The sequence below is a fragment of the Pteronotus mesoamericanus genome, unplaced genomic scaffold (genome assembly GCF_021234165.1).
Source record: "Pteronotus mesoamericanus isolate MK-2021 breed Mesoamerican mustached bat unplaced genomic scaffold, CSHL_Meso_final contig_90, whole genome shotgun sequence".
In the NCBI taxonomy this organism is placed as follows: domain Eukaryota; kingdom Metazoa; phylum Chordata; class Mammalia; order Chiroptera; family Mormoopidae; genus Pteronotus; species Pteronotus mesoamericanus.
In genome coordinates, this window is record NW_026555277.1 from 409491 (window position 1) to 426075 (window position 16585).

Genomic DNA, 16585 nt, shown 5'->3' on the forward strand with positions numbered 1-16585 from the left:
AATATTAACACATTAATCCTCCCAATGACCCAGTGAGCTATGCACTAGTAGCATCTGCATTGCCAGGTCCCACAGGTGCATGGGGAGGGTAAGTAACTTGCCAAAGACACACAGCCAGCATGCAGAGGACTACGCCCAAACATGCCTGGCTCTGCTGCCTCTCTATGCAAATTAGCATTGGTCATAACACCAAAAGCAATTGAAGCTTGATGAAAACTAAACGCTCCGATGAAGGTGATACAACACTCTACTTATCGACAGGTAAATACGCCATGTGAAAAATGTGGATGAGAACACTTTATTATGATTAACATAAACCCCCAATGCACACATTCCAAAGCCTAAAATGACTGTCAGATAACTGTCCACCATGGTAATTCTTTTTACCTGGTGAGGCCTACCAAGCATTGTGCTTCTCAGTGGTAGGATATGCAAGGCACAATAGCTTGGAGCTTGGAAAGGATATACTGATATGCTCCAGAATATAGACCAGCTAAAAACATACACGAATGGCATGTTTCTCGATTTTTGGATGGCTTATCTCTCAAAATCTGGAATTCATGTGACTTGAAAACACTTCCTGCTCATCAGGTCCAATTAACACATTGTGATTATGACAGTTACCTTTATGTATCTTCTGGGCTGAGTCATGAGGTGCCCAGATTGAACATTATTTCTGGGTGTGTCTTTGAGGATGTTTCTGGATGAGAAAGGCTTATTCTGAGCTTCAGGGCTCATTCCTTCTATATCAGGGTCTTGACTTTGGAGTAAGAAGCCCATCTGAGCTTAGAATTCTGTCTTCCTTGAAATTCTTCCATTCTTAAAATGAAGGTCTACTCCACACCTTTCTTCCTGTCTGCCTTCCAGCTGCAGGTATAAGCATCTCATTGCTTGAGGTGGAGATTTAAGCCTGTTGTACTCTTTTCAACATATTCATTGCACTTAGCAACAGCCACCAAAATCCACAGTTCTTGTAGTTACTCTTTCTCCCTTTGTCAACGCCAGAGAATTGTACCAGCCAGGACTTCTGCTCTCTCTCATCCAGATTCCTACAGGGGAACTTTGGTCAATGACACTGATATAGCACCCCGAATGTCGGATCAATACTCTGCTTGTCACCGTCTGGCCAGACAGCGATCCAACCCGCAAGCCCCATCCTTAGGGCCTGCTGGCCAGGACTATTACCCTTGTTCCCTAAAGGAAGAGTCTGAGATCAAGTCCCTTCAACAGTGATTTATTGTAAGGAATCCCTCAGGAGGAGGAGGGGTGAGGGAAGCAGGAGAGCATGGGGTGGGGGGAGCTAAGCAAGGATGTGGTCTCGGCCGGCCGGGAGTAGCTCCAGCCTGAGCCCAGTGGGGAGCACGAATCATGCCCCTCAGAGGTGGACTGGCAGCCACCCTCACAGCAGCTGTGACAGGAGAAGTCGGCCCCCAGAGGGGAGGGGCCAGGGAACCAGCAGCATCCACTACTCCGGTGAATGGCTCTCAGCTGTTTCCTGAATAGCAAACACTTCCCTGAAAGTCTTCTCAAATTCCGCCTCCAGTCTAAGGCCCATTAGGCCAAAGTCTTTGTACTGGGAAGAAAGATAAATAACAACAAAAGTAGCGCCACTCATTCTCGGTGTTTACACGCACTGCATTCAAGAATTATTGCCTTAAACACCTACGGCACATTAACCAGATTAAGACAGAAAAACACTCCCATGGCTAAGAGTAAGTTCTGTGTCCTAATGCACAATTAATTCATGTTAACTAGACAAAAATGGGCAATGATGACCACATGTGGGGATTTTTTCTGTTTATTACTGCTTTGTGAAGCTTCTGGAGCTGGTTATTTTTTTTATCCTTCTTTAATCTATTGTCTTACTTGTTGGTTTGGGTTGTTTATTATAGTGACAGAAAACGAATACATGTTCTTCATAACAACCAAATATTAAATTCAACCAGTGACCTTCCTTTCACATTGTCACATTGTTCCCCTCTGGTGACCCCTGTTAACTACATGGACATTCACACGCAAAAGACTCTGCAGTGTGGGGTTTCTCAGAGGTCTCACTGAGTGTATTTGGGGAAAGACAAAAACAACATCATGACTTTAGGACACAGCCTCCTCCTTGGATTGGAGCAGGGAGGACGTGACTGTTCTCTGTGGGCACCTGTCACCTTTTCCAAGGAGAATGGGCTGTCAAAGGCGTGGGGTTCTGGTTGCAGGGACACCCCCTGACTCACTGTCACTCTCCCTGGTGGGCTGAAATCCTGAGCTTTAAAACTCACTCACTTCCTGAACTCTTGCTTGGACAGGCTCATAATACAAGATGAGGGAAATTCTAAAATTTTCCAGACCCAGGAAATGAGGGCCAACTGATTCAATGGACAGATAATGAAATGGAAGAACAGAGAGCCACTTACCTTGTAAGATGCCCTGTGGTTCTGAAAGATGAGGCGCATGTCCCGCACAAAGCCCTCCACCTGAGGGTAACCCTGCTCGCTTAGCTTCTTTCTAATTTTGTCCAACCACATGGGTTCCTTGATGTTTTGGGAGATTTCTTTAATCTGGGGGAGGAAACTTTCATTGAGAGAATTGCTGACACAGTACCGTGCCTGCCTTCCGTGGATTCCCATCGCACCAGCAGAAACCCAACGTGCAGACAAAGGCGGCTCGTGCTCCCCCTCCCGGGGGCTCCGCATCACAAATCCCACCGGAGCCCTTGTCAAGGCCAGCCAACATCATGGTTGTTGCTACTCACATAATAATAATAGGGAATCTTCGCAAAAAATGAGCTCTCTGAATGGCAATAGACTTTCAAGAGGAGGAACTCACATTTCTACAAAAGAAGGAGGATGTCAATGAAAAGCAACTTGGAGAGAAGGAGGCCATATATGGGCAGACGTGCCCATACCAGTCTCCTGGGAGTTTCCCCAAACAGCTTTCGCTCTATGAAACAGTCATGTGATGGCTGAACTATTTTTTTCCGCAAGCAGGTTCTGGGGAGTTTTCACTGTGGTTGAGACGTGGCCCGAGGAGCAGGCGCGCTCTGACACCCTGCCTGTCACCCTGGCGCTGTTTGGCTTCTCACAGGTGGGCAGAAGGGAGAAGGCTTGGGGCTTGAACCGGACTCACCAGCTGCTCCTCAGGCCCCATCGGCCTGGCCAGGACCTCGGGCTCCCTGCCACACTGCTGGCTTCCTGAAGACTCCTTTATCCTGCAGAAGATGCAGCTCCACGGGCTCCTGAGGGGTCGGGCAACGTGAGCCGGGCAAAGCGCAGGAACAGCCACCATTCCTGCGGCTGCCACTGCTCTCTTTCAGGATGGCTGATGGGCACCGCAGGGGCCAGAAGAGAACACCCTCCAGGGACTCTAAGACCCCCATGTGCAGTCTGAGCTGATGACCTTCTATCCTCAAGGGTAAAAGCAGGGGTCAGTGGGTGGAGGGCGGTGTCAGGGTGGGTGGCGGGCTCTCCTTTCCCCATTGACCTGCTGGGAGCCCAAGGAGCTCTGCTCACCAGGCCTGAGTGTCAGAGACGGGACCGTAACTTAACCCATGGGGAACTCAGGCCTTCATCAGCCAGCTGGAAAGCTGGTGAAATGGGGAAACAGGCCATGTTTTCCGCTTTTTCTGAATAAGTACGGAACACAAGCAACTGGCATTTCCACTCCCATAACTCATAGTCTGTGCTCAGAAAGTTCTGGAAAGACAGTACCAGTATGCTGGCAAGGGCTTCTTTTTGCCAGCTTCTCCCTCTCAGAGGAGAGAGGAGAATGTTCCCCTCCTGCTGCCAGCGTCTTTCAGCAGCTGCCGGGCTCATACTGCTGGACCCCGTAGCTCTGACCCCACTCTGTCCCCATCAGGTCACAAGAAGGAACTTTGCAGGGGGAGCGTGCCTGGCAGGGGGAAGGGTCTATAAAAGGGAGGGGGGCTGAATCGCACAAACCTCTCAGTCTCCACAGCGGGTAAGTGACAGTCCTCGTGAAAGGATCTGGAACAAGTATCACAGCAGAAGAGCTTCCCTCCGTCCAGGCAGATCTCACATATGTCTGAATTTCTCTCCTAGAAGGTAAAACAGTGACCGCAATACCCATGAACCCCTGATGATTAGCGCTGTGGGAATGTAAGTCTCATGGCATTTGTGCCACGTGCAGGGACTGGTGTGTTTCTCCTGAGCTGAGAAGGGGCAGCATGGAACGGGGGTTTCAGAAGAAGGATTCTTGATCTGCAGTGAAGTTCAGGAGGACTGGCCTGTGTGCCAGACCAGAGAAGATTTTCCCATAAAACCAGAGATCCTAACACAGAAAGACAGGCAACAAAACAAGAGGGTGATCTCATGGGGATCTGAGTAAAGTCATTACCCTGCAGGTAAAATAAGATCCTGAAGTGGTGTTAAGCCTATTTGTCTGTACCACAATGGCATCATATATTGGATGGCCAATGGCAATGGCCGTGTATTGAGAATTTGTTAAGATGGAAACAACTTCTTAGTGTGCAAAGTAATAAAAGGTGAAAAGGCACTAATTTACAAATGTTTTGAGTCTTTTTAGTGGTTTTTCGGTGGAAAATACTTGGGTTGGCTGAATTGAGATTCTGGCCATTGCTTTTGTTGCTAAAACGGTCATAGATGAGGGGGCACAGCCCCAAGGAATACCCAGCCAAGAGCTCCCATTCGGCATCCTGGGGGGTCCTGACACCGCCACCCTCAGTGGGCCTGAGGTGCTCTAATGGGGAGCCCTGGGCTGTATTTCTTCCTACCAGTGCAGACACTCAAGGACTACCAGGATCATTCTCCAAAAGTGATGACCCTTCTCGCCAAAACAAGTAATGACAAACATAACAGATGTTTCAGAATCTCACATATATAGTCTTCTTCAAGAGCGTATCTCTCTGAATCTTTGCCCAGCTACACGATAGAATCCTCAAAGGGGGGGGTACAAAATACTAATGCCTTGGCCCCCAAACCAGAGATTCTGAATCAACTGGTCTGGGTGACTATACGCATTGATATTCTTCTTAGAGTCATTAAATGGGTAATTTTGTGCATCAGAATCACCAGGGGACTCTTAAATAATCCTTATGTACAAATCCTAGGACAGAGTGATTAAATCAGATTGTCTCCGGGGGGTAACCCAGGTCTTCATATGACTCCAGTGTGCAACCTAAGTTAAGACTGAACCAGAGCAGAGTCTGGATAGCCAGGCTTGGGGATACTGTAAGTCGATGTTGAATTGGCCTGTAATGGCTATTCCAGGAACAAGACTAAAAGGAGTGTGGGTACTCTTACCCCGTCCTCCTTCAGCCCTGGGCCATGGGACCCTTCCCTGTGTCTACATCCATCCAAAACAAGCCACATGAACGCTGGACTCCAGGGTTGTTGAGATGATCATAGACTCCCGAGCTGGCCAAAATCAATGGAGATAAGATCTGAATTCTACTGGTGGATGGTTTGGAGGAAAAGTGTATGTAAACTATTTCACTATCCCTCCTCTGTGGATATCATGTATCAATATTACTGCATCACATCCTCTGGATTGCAGCCCCCTGGAGTTGTGCAAAGGCGACTCTGCTTAAAGTGTACATCATCTTGTCACAATGAAAGAAAGTGATGTATGATAAAACTTAGAGAATGGAATCTGCCATATATTTGGCGGACCTAAAGCAGACAGCCATGTGGTATCAGTGTAATTAAAGATGCCTGTGATTTGCTAAGTGATGATGCATTTTATCCTAACCTCCAACTCAGCACCTGGATGGCTCCCTTGAGGTTGGATGCAGGGCCCCAGTAAAGGACCCAGCTGGCCTGCATACACGTCTCAGCGGGACTCATCACAGCATCTTTATCTTCAGTTTGTCGGCTTGGCCTGGCCATGTCCACCCGCCTGATGCATACAACCATCTTAGCTCTGCTTGAATGGTGGGTTGAATACTTGGCATTTTCTTCCTTCCCTCTGCCTTCTTTAAAGTACCGCTATCCTCTCAAATTTGCACCTTCCCTCTAATCTGCAGGTCTCCCCTGCCTATTTCTACTTCAAGTCCCATCTCTAGGGAACCCAATGGACTAGAACTCTGCCTCCCATAATAACAGGGAAGAACAAGAAGGTTTCCACCAACAAAGGCAAGAATGCTTTCATGCTGAGACACCCAACTCCAGAACACGTAGCTCAAATGTGTGATGCATCTGCTGTTTTCTGCTCAAAACACACAGCAACATGTTCCAGCTGAGTGTGAGCACAGTTCAGGGAAAGGCAACAACGACACAGGTAAAATGCCAAGGGGAAACGCCTAGATTATATTGGGGCTATACATGGGAGCTGGTACTTACACACAGGTCAACTATGATGCTGTTGCAAGACTTTGGTATTTTCTGCTGAAAAAAGAGAAAGATTGAGTGACAATAATGAATGTCAAGTGTCTATCCACCACTTTTTTAAATAGCCATTTTTGGAGGCATTCCATTCACAGTCTATCCATTATTTCATACATACTTTTACGGAGGTATATATCTACAATGAGAATTAAAATTGCCAAAGTAGCACTGTTGGGTTCAAGCTAATACGTTCCCTGGCACTGAGACCCAAGGTGGGCCTCTGGGAAGTCAGGCAGGGAGTGTGGCCCAGCTCTCACAGATGGGATGGAGGGACTCTTCTGTTCTCCCACTCTGAGGGGCCCTCGGGCTTTCTTCTCGGTATCCCACCAGAAGAGCTGCAATGGGAGGGACAAGCTGAGGACTCATCGTCCACAGCCTCCAGCAACCACAGAGCCCAGATTCCTGCAATCCATGCCAGTGACCCAGAGAAGAATCCCATCACATTCTGAAGCTCTCCGAGGGTGGAGCTTCAAAGATAAATTGTGGTCAAGGACTCCAGTGTGGCAGCTCTTCTTCCAGAATGTCACCCTCCTCTCCTCTGCATTCAAATCCCAAGATGTCAGCTGGGTGGCATTGAGGTCACTGACTACTGCCCACTAGACTTACACTGCTGTGCACATTCAGTAGAATGACTTCCCTCCTGGACTCAGACAGCCCCAGACTTACTCTCCACCCCAGGGCAGAGGTCAGAGACAAGTGTGAACCACTGGGAAATCACCTGAGACTGGCCATGTCACTGCCCACCTCTGTGGGTGGCCTAGGTTCCCTCAGCCCTTCCCATTATTCATTCTTCCCTCTTCGCCAGTGACGCTGAAAAATTCTTGAGGTCAAGGACAGTGTTTGATTCTTCTTTAATGGATATTGGGCATTTAGTATGAACCCAACAACTTTCTATTCAACAAGAGAATGAATGAGTATTGTTGCATTTAGGAAAAGAGATTACTTGCTATTTCTTAAGCAAACATCACCATAGAGTGAATGATTGTTCTTCAGGACGATATCATTTCACAAAACAGAAGTTGTCACCGAGAGATATTACAGGCCCTTTTCAGGAGGCAGGAAGTTGTCATGTAGTGCAGACAGTGACACTGAAGTTTCCAGAAGACAGCAGGCTCCATCAGCAAGAGAGGTTCTGGCAGACACAGACGCCCCACAGAGGCAGTTATGGGTCCTGGATCTGCCACTGTTGGGAGCTTCTGTTCTCCTTCAAGGAGGCACAAAATACAGAGGCAACTGCCCCTTGCGCTGAGAAGTATTTGACTCATAACTGCGGGTAGAACCTAGTGTTAGGAAGTTGCCAGCTCCCTTAGGGACTCCAACTGAGTAACTCTTGACCCTGAAGGAATGGTTCACATGCTGGTTTGTAACATGCTCGCTACATGAGTCTAACAGTGGTTTCCAATTAGGAAACTGAGTGAATGAAATTAAATCAGCCAGATGTTCAGGCAAAGTACAGGCCTGGACCTCACATCCCCAGTGGAAGATGTAGTTCGCTTGGCCAGCGCTATTCACCTACCTTAGGATGATTCTGAGAATGTCTTCAGGTAGAATGCCATTTCTACCTGAAGTATACGAGAACGGGATTTCTTTCCTCCCTCACTACCTCAAGTTCTTCATGTCCCATCTTGGAAGAGCCATCACTGTGTCCTGAATCTACACTGCACCTTACGTATTTGTTGTCTCCACAGCCTTCTTCCACAGAGGGACAAACACTTTCACAGACAGAAAGGAGGCCTGTCCAGCTCTTCTGCTGGAGCCAAAGGGGCAGCATCACAATAAACAATTTCCACATCAGGTCCTCCTATATACATGGATCTTCCAAAAGCTTCCTCCCCAAAAGTAGCAGCTTCATGGAAGGCTAATAGTTTGCACCCTGAAAAAGAATCTGTGTGTCTCTGTATACACTTTATTGGAATGTGGAAGGGGAAGTAAACTATCACAAAACACACATGTTTTTTTGTTGCCTATATCATGAAATGGTGTATGGGTTCATATATGTCCCAAGATAGACTACCTACTAGATGGATTTATCTGCATGGTGGTGAGCAAACTTTACTCCACCAGATTTCAATACAGTTAGAAAATAATAACTTTGATTTTAAAAATATCTAGGTGTGATTTGAAGGTGACCCTGTGACTTTATTATGAATTGTTTCTGTGTATTCCATAATTTGGTTTGCTTCTACAGCTTGGACACCCTTACCACATCTGTATCTATACCTAAAACTCAACTGATGTCTATTTTCATATCTCCTTTTCATCTCTGTCACAAAGGTTTGTTATTCAAAGACTTTGCATACCACATAATGCTCAAGGTAGCGACTCTGAAGGCACACACAAAAAACGGTACTTAATTATAATTATCCAATTGAGAAACCATAAAATAACACACTTTGTATCTAAAATCAGTTATGTGATAAAAAATTTGCAGTAATTTATGTAATTATTACCTTTTTTCTCCTTCTGTATATTCTTGGAGGATTATAGAGAAATCCTTTCTGAAAAATAAAAATATCCAAGGATATGGTCAGCCTGTGTTCCTGGTTTGTGAGTCTGGCATTTCCTGCCTCCTCCCAAATATTTCTGTCGTGATGGTCCACTGTCACCTCAAAGCCCTGGTGTCTAAAGGAGACACCATCTCCCTCTCCTCACCTGTTCTTCCTCTAGAATTCATCCATGGAAACCAGAAAGTCATCTTTGGAACAATTTTCCTTCCCCTTGTGCTATTTCTTAAGTTTTCAGTGGTTTTCCTCCACAATCTCTTTGACACCTCTCCCCTCCTCGCCATTCCCACCAGTGCCACGCACACCTGCCTCCTCACACCAGGGCTATTCAGCTGACACACACGGGTCCCACACCTACAGGGTGTCAGACACTCTGGACAGTGTTGAGCTCCTAAACATGGACAAACCTGAGAGGGGTCTACAGAGACAAAGGGAATGCATGGAAGCATGAGAATAAAACAGTATGAGAAGGGCCTTACTAGTAAGCTCAGGGGTCCAGGGAAGGGATGACCAGGGCAGAACAGTCAGGGAACATTGAGACATTGCAGGTTGACTACAGGTGTCTTGAGTAGAAAGAAAGTACAATCACCTCAGAGCCCCATGTTGTCTGAGATACTATTATAATATGCCATTTCACACCTCAGGAGACTCCCTGGTTTTGCATTGTCTACATTAGGAGATTAAACTCCGTATCCTGGTGTTAGATCCCGCCCAAATAGCCCCAATTGATGGGTTATGTCATATCACACAGTCCTTCTACCTCAACCCATGGAGTCACAGTTATTGTGGTTCTGGGTTTTGTACCATTCTTTCTCTGGAGTGTCTTCTGCCCACTTGTTTGACTGTGGAACGTCTTCTCTCTTTCAGAGACTAAAGTTGTCTGCAGGCACCGGAGTCAGAATGACCTTCCCTCCTCCAGGCTCCTGCATCCACCCCAACAGAGCCCCTTTCAGAAATCGATGGGCTCCCTTGTACTGAGCTATGAGTGCGGGGTGCCTCTCCCTGGGAAGGGATAAAGTCAGGGGCCTTGAGGCTTTAACTATAACTCAGCAGATATTTGTTCAATGAAAAATGACATTATCTTAGGGTGCAACCAGGAAAATCACATCAAAGCCTCCTGTCACTAGAATACCTCCATCAGCCATAGTAGGGCTCTCCCACCACAGTACAAACTCCGTTTCCAGGACTTCCATCTTGCACGACCTCCTCTGATTTCAAATTCTCCGGGAGTCAACCATGTTCCATCCTCACCCTGTATGCACTTCTTCTTGGCTCCTGTAAGACCAGGGGAAGTTGACCTTGAACCTTCTGTTCTCACAGTTCAGACACTGGCCTCTCAACGCACTGGATCTGGAGTCACCCAGTTTGGGCTCAAGATCACTGGAGCAGGAGAGTGTGGCCTTTCCTCTCAGACATCAGAATTTCCACCCCAGCCTGTGAGACCTCTCCATGGAGATTACCTGTTTTACGCACACGTTTCTTTGACTTTCTTGCAACAACAAAAAAGTAATCATTACCATCAAAATCAACACTATAAAAATATTCCAAAATCACCTATATGGAATCCTCCACGAATCCTCTCTTTCTGTACAATGAGAGGTTCTCAATTTGCTATGGAATTCTGGAGAGAGAGAGAACAGGCCAGACTCTCTGTCGGCCTTGTGGCAATGAGGACACAGAACTTCAGGTTGGACCGAGATGTCAGATGGGGGCTCCACAGCTCAGAATGGCACCGTGGCAACATCCGTGCCCTCCCTTACACCAGCTTTCATCTAAGTTTAACGGCATTACGGAGCAGAGGTTTCCATCCCTGATCATGGACAGCTAGTGGTAAACATATTTGTGAAATGTATCCAGTGAACATTTAAATCATACAATAAAAGATAATTATGTGCTAAACATGAGTCGTCATTAGAGAAGTGCACATCCGAACCACAGTGAGATATCACTTCACACCCACCAGCATGGCCATCATTTAAAATGTCAGACACTACAGGTGTTTACCAGGACAGAGAGAAGTTCAGGCGTATATAAAATAGTGCGGGCACTGCGAAAAATGTTTTGGTGTTTTCTCAATAAGTTAAACATAAACTTACCATATGAACAAGCAATTTCTCTCCTGGGTAGATACACCAAAAAATTAAAAACATGCATTCACACAATAACTTGCATGTAAATGTTCAAAAAAGCATTATTCATAATCCCAAAGAGTGGAAATATCACAAACTGTTGAAGGGATAAACAATATACTGTATATTCATGCCATAGAGTATTATATTATTTGACAATACAAAGGAATGAAGTACCAATACATGCTATTACATGGGAGAAGAACATCATGCCGAGGAAAAGAGCCAGTCATAGAACGGCCCATATTATACAATTCGATTTATATAGGACACCAAGAATAGGCTTGGTTGCTTCAGGCTGGGTGGTGGGGTGAGGTGGGAGTTGGCATTGACTACTGAGAGACATGGGGTTCCCTTTAGTGGGGAGAAGAAACGTTCTAAAATTAGATCATAAATTCACAATCCGGTGAACATACAAACAAAACTCAACAATGAATTGTGCACTCCAAGTGGTGAATTGCATGTGAGTTATATCTCTGGAAAGCTGTTTAAATAGTATACATCAATTATGTAAATTAATTCCTTACAGCTATACCATGAGGAATATTTTAAACATCATCTCTTTTTTCAGACTGTTTTAGAGTCAAGAGCAGTGCCCTTTTTTACTCGGATGAATCAGTCATTCATCTGGCAGAGCTGAGGCTGGGACCCAGGGTTTCTCATTCTAAGTTCTGTGATCTCCTCACTGTATCTAACACCCTGTCCTGCCAATAATGATCCAGGAAAGAGAGAGGACAGGAAGGTGGCAGCTGAGGACCTCTTCCCATGTATTTCTGATTCACTTCTCAGCTTGGTTCTTTGGGCATTTCCATGGTCACTTCCATGTGGCAGTGAGCCGCTAATATGTACAGTGTCTTAAAGGATGAAAATATCATCTTGAGGCTCACTTCCTCCATCTCTCAAGCCAAAATACAACCTCAACTCTTTCAATGATATATAATTCATATGGGTAATTCTAGACTTCTTGTCTTTCCTTCTCATAAGAGTTGCAAATCAGACCATGAAACCTACCTTGTTTCAATATTTTCTTATATAATATCCCTTTCACCTCTCCACAGGTCACAGGAAGTACTTCTGAGCGAAAATCCACACTGTTATCTCTGTGCTTTCTTGACCCTGAAACAGAAGGTTTCTTCAATCTGTCTCATTTTACAAGTGCACGCATACAACTTCCTCCTGTGTTGAGGTCATTTCCATGAGGTCATTTCCATAAGGTCATAGGGGTACTTAGGAAAATTTATTCCACAAGTCTCCAGAGTTTCAGAGTCTTTCCTTCAGTGGTACTTTTGATACATAACCACAGAACATGTACCTTCATTTCACCTCTCAAACCCCCCCAATCAGAACGCTGTAGCAGAGACACCAGGCGTCCACACGAGACTGTCTCAGCTCCCCGCCATGTGGTCACCCCCTGATTCTCAGGTGACAGTGGCACACGCAGCTGCTGCCCTGGTAGGAGGGGGCTCTGCACCGGGGCTATTTCCCTGCACTCAGGTCGCTGCAGACAAAGTCCAGGCTGTGCAGGCCTCTTCCTGTGTGAGCTCTGACGCAGGGGCAGAGAGGACAGCGATGGGCCGACCTGATGGACACGGTGTCTGCTGTTTGTGTCGCTGCTTTGCCTCATTCCTCCCCCACAGCAGCAAATGAACCAACTCTAGAATGATGTGCACCAGATCCTGCCCTCACAGCCAAGTTTTAGAGCCATGGTAGGAGGAGGTGGTCTGTCCATGTAACAATTTTGAGACAGACTGTTAGCACGAGGAGGGGCTGAGAACGATGGTTGGCCTAATTCACTCTCCTGCTCTACAGATGAGGAAACTGAGGCAAGAGTGGTTACGTGACCGACACAAGCCATTGGGGTCGAGAGAGGGAAAGACGTCTGACCACCACTCTGGGTCACCAGTGGTTTGCAACCTGTGACTCTCTGTGTAAGAAAAGGGTCAGCTAAATCATTTGTGGGTTGTGTATACCCTTTCTATGGCAACAGCCTGGGTCCAGCGTGAAACTTATCAGTTCAGTGGCGACAGCAGCACCGCAGTGGACCCTGGACCCTGGGACCTGGTTTAGATTTGTCTCCAAGTAACTGGTGTGTCAGATTATCCTCTTTCTGTCCCTGACACATTTTGAAAACAGGCAAAGTCATATGCATTTCTCAACTTTTAGTAAAGCTACATGAAGCAATTAGTAAAATGGATTCATTATTAAAAACACAGACTACAGCACAGGAAATTAGATAGGTAATTATTGAAAGTATATCCCCTTACCTTCTTTGCCTCTTGACAGGGCAAGAACTCTTGACAGGGTTCTCTTCTTTAGGGCTTTGTTACTAGAATTTAAGTGGATTCTATATCTGCCTCTCTTTTTCCCTGACAAAAATGAAAAATATATATATAATCACAGTTATAGACCTGCCTTTTTTTTTACAGATATTAGTGTTTTTTTTTAATTTCCATTTAAACATATCTTCCTCAAAGCCTGACTAAAGCATAAAGAACAATACATAACCTCTAGTCCCATTTCTTGACCCAGTAAAGAAGCCACGCACTGCGGATGGCAGTGTCTCCCTATGAGCCCCGATCATTTAGCGCTGGGTGATTATGTGTACGAGAAATAAACTATTTTATTGAAGCCACTGCATTTTCAGGCCTGTTACAGCATCATAGCCTATATCCTACCTTCCACAGTCACTGGGAAACTGTCAGGGCCCACAGGTGACTGCAGGCCACAAGAGCACAGAAGCAGTGCCCTCATAAACGCCAAAGGTGTGACTTCTTCACTTTGCCTGCTTACCTCTTTGACGTGTGTTTCTCTGCCATTTCCTTTTATATCTTGTCCAGGAATGCCCTTTCCTTTTTTCTTCAAAAAAGAAGAGAATAAAGTTAATTATTCAGAGGTATAATTCTCAAAGCCTAATAGGTCAGTAGAGTTAAAGCACCTTTTTCAGAGCTGAGCCACAAAAAATGGGCAAAATTGTTAACTACCAGTGTAACAGTGTGAGGTTGAGTATAAAGTTATATTTTGTTGTGTGTGCACTTGGAAAACTGTAGGAAATTACTTTCTTTGAAAATCTTTTTAAAAACACATGTAAGCATGGGCTCATTTCTGAAATCTCTATGTTGTTCCATTGACCTATGTGTCTCTTTTGGTGCTAGTACCACACTGTTTTGATTACCATAGCTTTGTAGCGCAGTTTGAAATCAGGGCACATTATACCTCCAACTTTGTTTTCTTCTTTCTCAACATTGCTTTGGCTATCGGGGTCTTTTGTGGTTTCATAAATTTTAGGATTATTTCTTCTAGTTCTGTGAAATATGCCATTGGTATTTTGATAAGGATTGCACTGAATGTGTAGATTGCTTGGGTAGAAATAAATGCACGCTTACATGGTCAATTAAACTATGACAAAGGAGGCAAAAATATACAATGGGGAAAAAACAGTATCCATAAAAAAGGGTGACAGGAAAACTGTACAGACACAGGAAAAGGCAGTTCTCTGTGACATTTCCACATGCCTTAAAGTATATTTTCAAGGCTGTTTCAATAGCTTGGAAACAGGGATACTGTAGCCCTCAGGTCAGAGGGCACATTTGTTTCCTAACCACTGTGAAATAAAGAACATCTCCCTCCTTCGAAATATTCCAGGATATTCATGGAATATTGTGGTGTCTATCAATAACGGGATATATACACAAAATTTTGTATATTCATACAATATGCACTACTTTACAATAAAAAGGAAAAACTACACACTCAACAATGTGGCTGAAACTGAAAAACATTAAGCTGAGTGCAAAAGCTTTCCAATAAAATACTTTTCAAATGGGCCAAATTGTTATTATTTAAAAAATAAGAATAGTAATTGCCTCTGATGAGTGAGAGGTAAGGATATACCAGAAAGGGTATCAATATTTGGAGGTTGATGGTCAGGTTCTGTATCTTGTTATTATTTGAATTTTTTTATACAGAAAATGCATTTATCAGACTCATTTTAAGGCCACTTAATGTTTGTATAATTCATTGTAAATTTTGCCTGGAAGAAAACAATTTACAGTTCATTTGGCAAATGTTACATGTTTATAAAGTCTTCTGCATCACAGGCTGGTTTGAAGTAAGGGAAATGTAACAGTGCTGTAGTAAGAAACTGACACAAATCTCACTGGGCTAAATTAAGGTGTCCACAGAGCTTGTTCCTTTCTGGAGGCTGTAGGGGAAAATTCAGTACTTTGCCTTTTCTAGTTCCTGAAGTTACCTGCCTTTCTTGGCTCATCGTCCTTTGTCTGCATCCTTTGTCGGCCTCATTGTTCTCCCTGATTAGTTCCTGGTACAAATCACTCTCTCCATAGCTGGAAAGGTTTTCTGATTTTAAGGATGCCTGTGATTTTATTGGGGCCACCATGATTATCCAGGAAAATCTCCCCATCTCAATATCCCTAGTCATAGCCTCAAACTCCGTTTCACCATGTAAGAAACAGTTCCAGGGATTAGATGTTGACAGCTCTGTTTCTGTTGGCATAAACTTCTCAAGGATCTTCCTATGCATCTCCCATGTATATCATGTGGATTTACTCTGTTAAAGAGTCTCCTCCACAGATCTTTTGTATATAATTATACATCTCTGTTTGACTTCTGCTGAGATGGCTTGAGGAGATCTGTGAGTTACACACTTCATCTCTTCAAAGAACCTTATATGTTACTGAATACTCAGATTTTTGCTACTACCAACGCATCAGCAATGCTTCATGAAGGCAGAATTTTATTACTTCTAGAGAGCACATCTTCCTGACGGTGGATTTCCTCATTTCACGTCTTTTGCAACCTGAATAGGCTGAGAATTTTCCAAATCATCAAGTCCTGATTCCTTTGGTTTAGCAGTTCTTCTCTCCACTTACCTCTTTCCTGTCATACTGTGCTCTAAGCTGTAACATGGAACCAGCGCCACCTTCATCACTTTCTTTGGAAATCTCTTCATGTATACCCAGAAATGTCGGCTTTCCACGTGTCTTAAACCTAAACTTCGCTCATCCTTCTGTCAGTTTCTCTGTCTTTAGTGTCCACATTTCCACTAACAAACTGTTCCAGGCCCTGTAGACATTTTCTACCACTCTACTGAAAAATATTCCCAATGCCCAATTCCTAAGCCACTTCCACCTTTATAGAAATGTGTTACAACCCCACCCGACTTCCAGAAACCAAAATCTGTATTGCTCTTCTATGGCTGCCACAACAAACAAACACAAATATAGTGGCTAAAAGCAATTCAGTCTTACTCTCTTACAGATACGTTGGTTAGAAGCCTGACAAGAGTCTCTCTGGGCTAAAACAAAGGTCTCAGTAGCCCTTTATTCCTCCCGGGAGCCTGTAGAGGAGAAACTATTTCCATGACGTTTCCAAATTCTACAATTTACCCGTATCTTCAATCATTTTCTCCATCTTTAAAGCCAGCAATTGTAGTTCTCTGTATCTCCCAGAACCACTTCTCCCTATCCCCACAGCCAGAAATTGTTCTCCGATATTTAAGGTCAGTTGACTCTGTTGGTGGCATACTGATATCTAAAATAAAGTCCCCTAGCTTCACTCTCTGCAGAATCCCTTTTGG

The 16585-nt window shown here is 44.7% G+C and overlaps 1 protein-coding gene across 1 annotated transcript in view; it reads right to left on the minus strand.

Annotated features, from left to right (window-relative positions):
* Nucleotides 1-1409: 1409 nt before the first annotated feature.
* The window catches only part of LOC129080576 (nuclear body protein SP140-like protein), a 45414-nt gene continuing 30238 nt past the window's right edge, over nt 1410-16585 (minus strand). The window contains exons 12-22 of the mRNA XM_054586112.1: nt 13780-13845; nt 13254-13355; nt 12001-12105; nt 9993-10135; nt 8807-8854; nt 6312-6356; nt 3933-4048; nt 3121-3229; nt 2747-2824; nt 2409-2552; nt 1410-1573 (exon numbers count right to left, since the gene is read on the minus strand). Of these exons, the coding sequence (XP_054442087.1) occupies nt 1466-1573; nt 2409-2552; nt 2747-2824; nt 3121-3229; nt 3933-4048; nt 6312-6356; nt 8807-8854; nt 9993-10135; nt 12001-12105; nt 13254-13355; nt 13780-13845 (1064 nt within the window). The 3' untranslated portion in view covers nt 1410-1465. The remainder of the gene's footprint in view (nt 1574-2408; nt 2553-2746; nt 2825-3120; nt 3230-3932; nt 4049-6311; nt 6357-8806; nt 8855-9992; nt 10136-12000; nt 12106-13253; nt 13356-13779; nt 13846-16585) is intronic.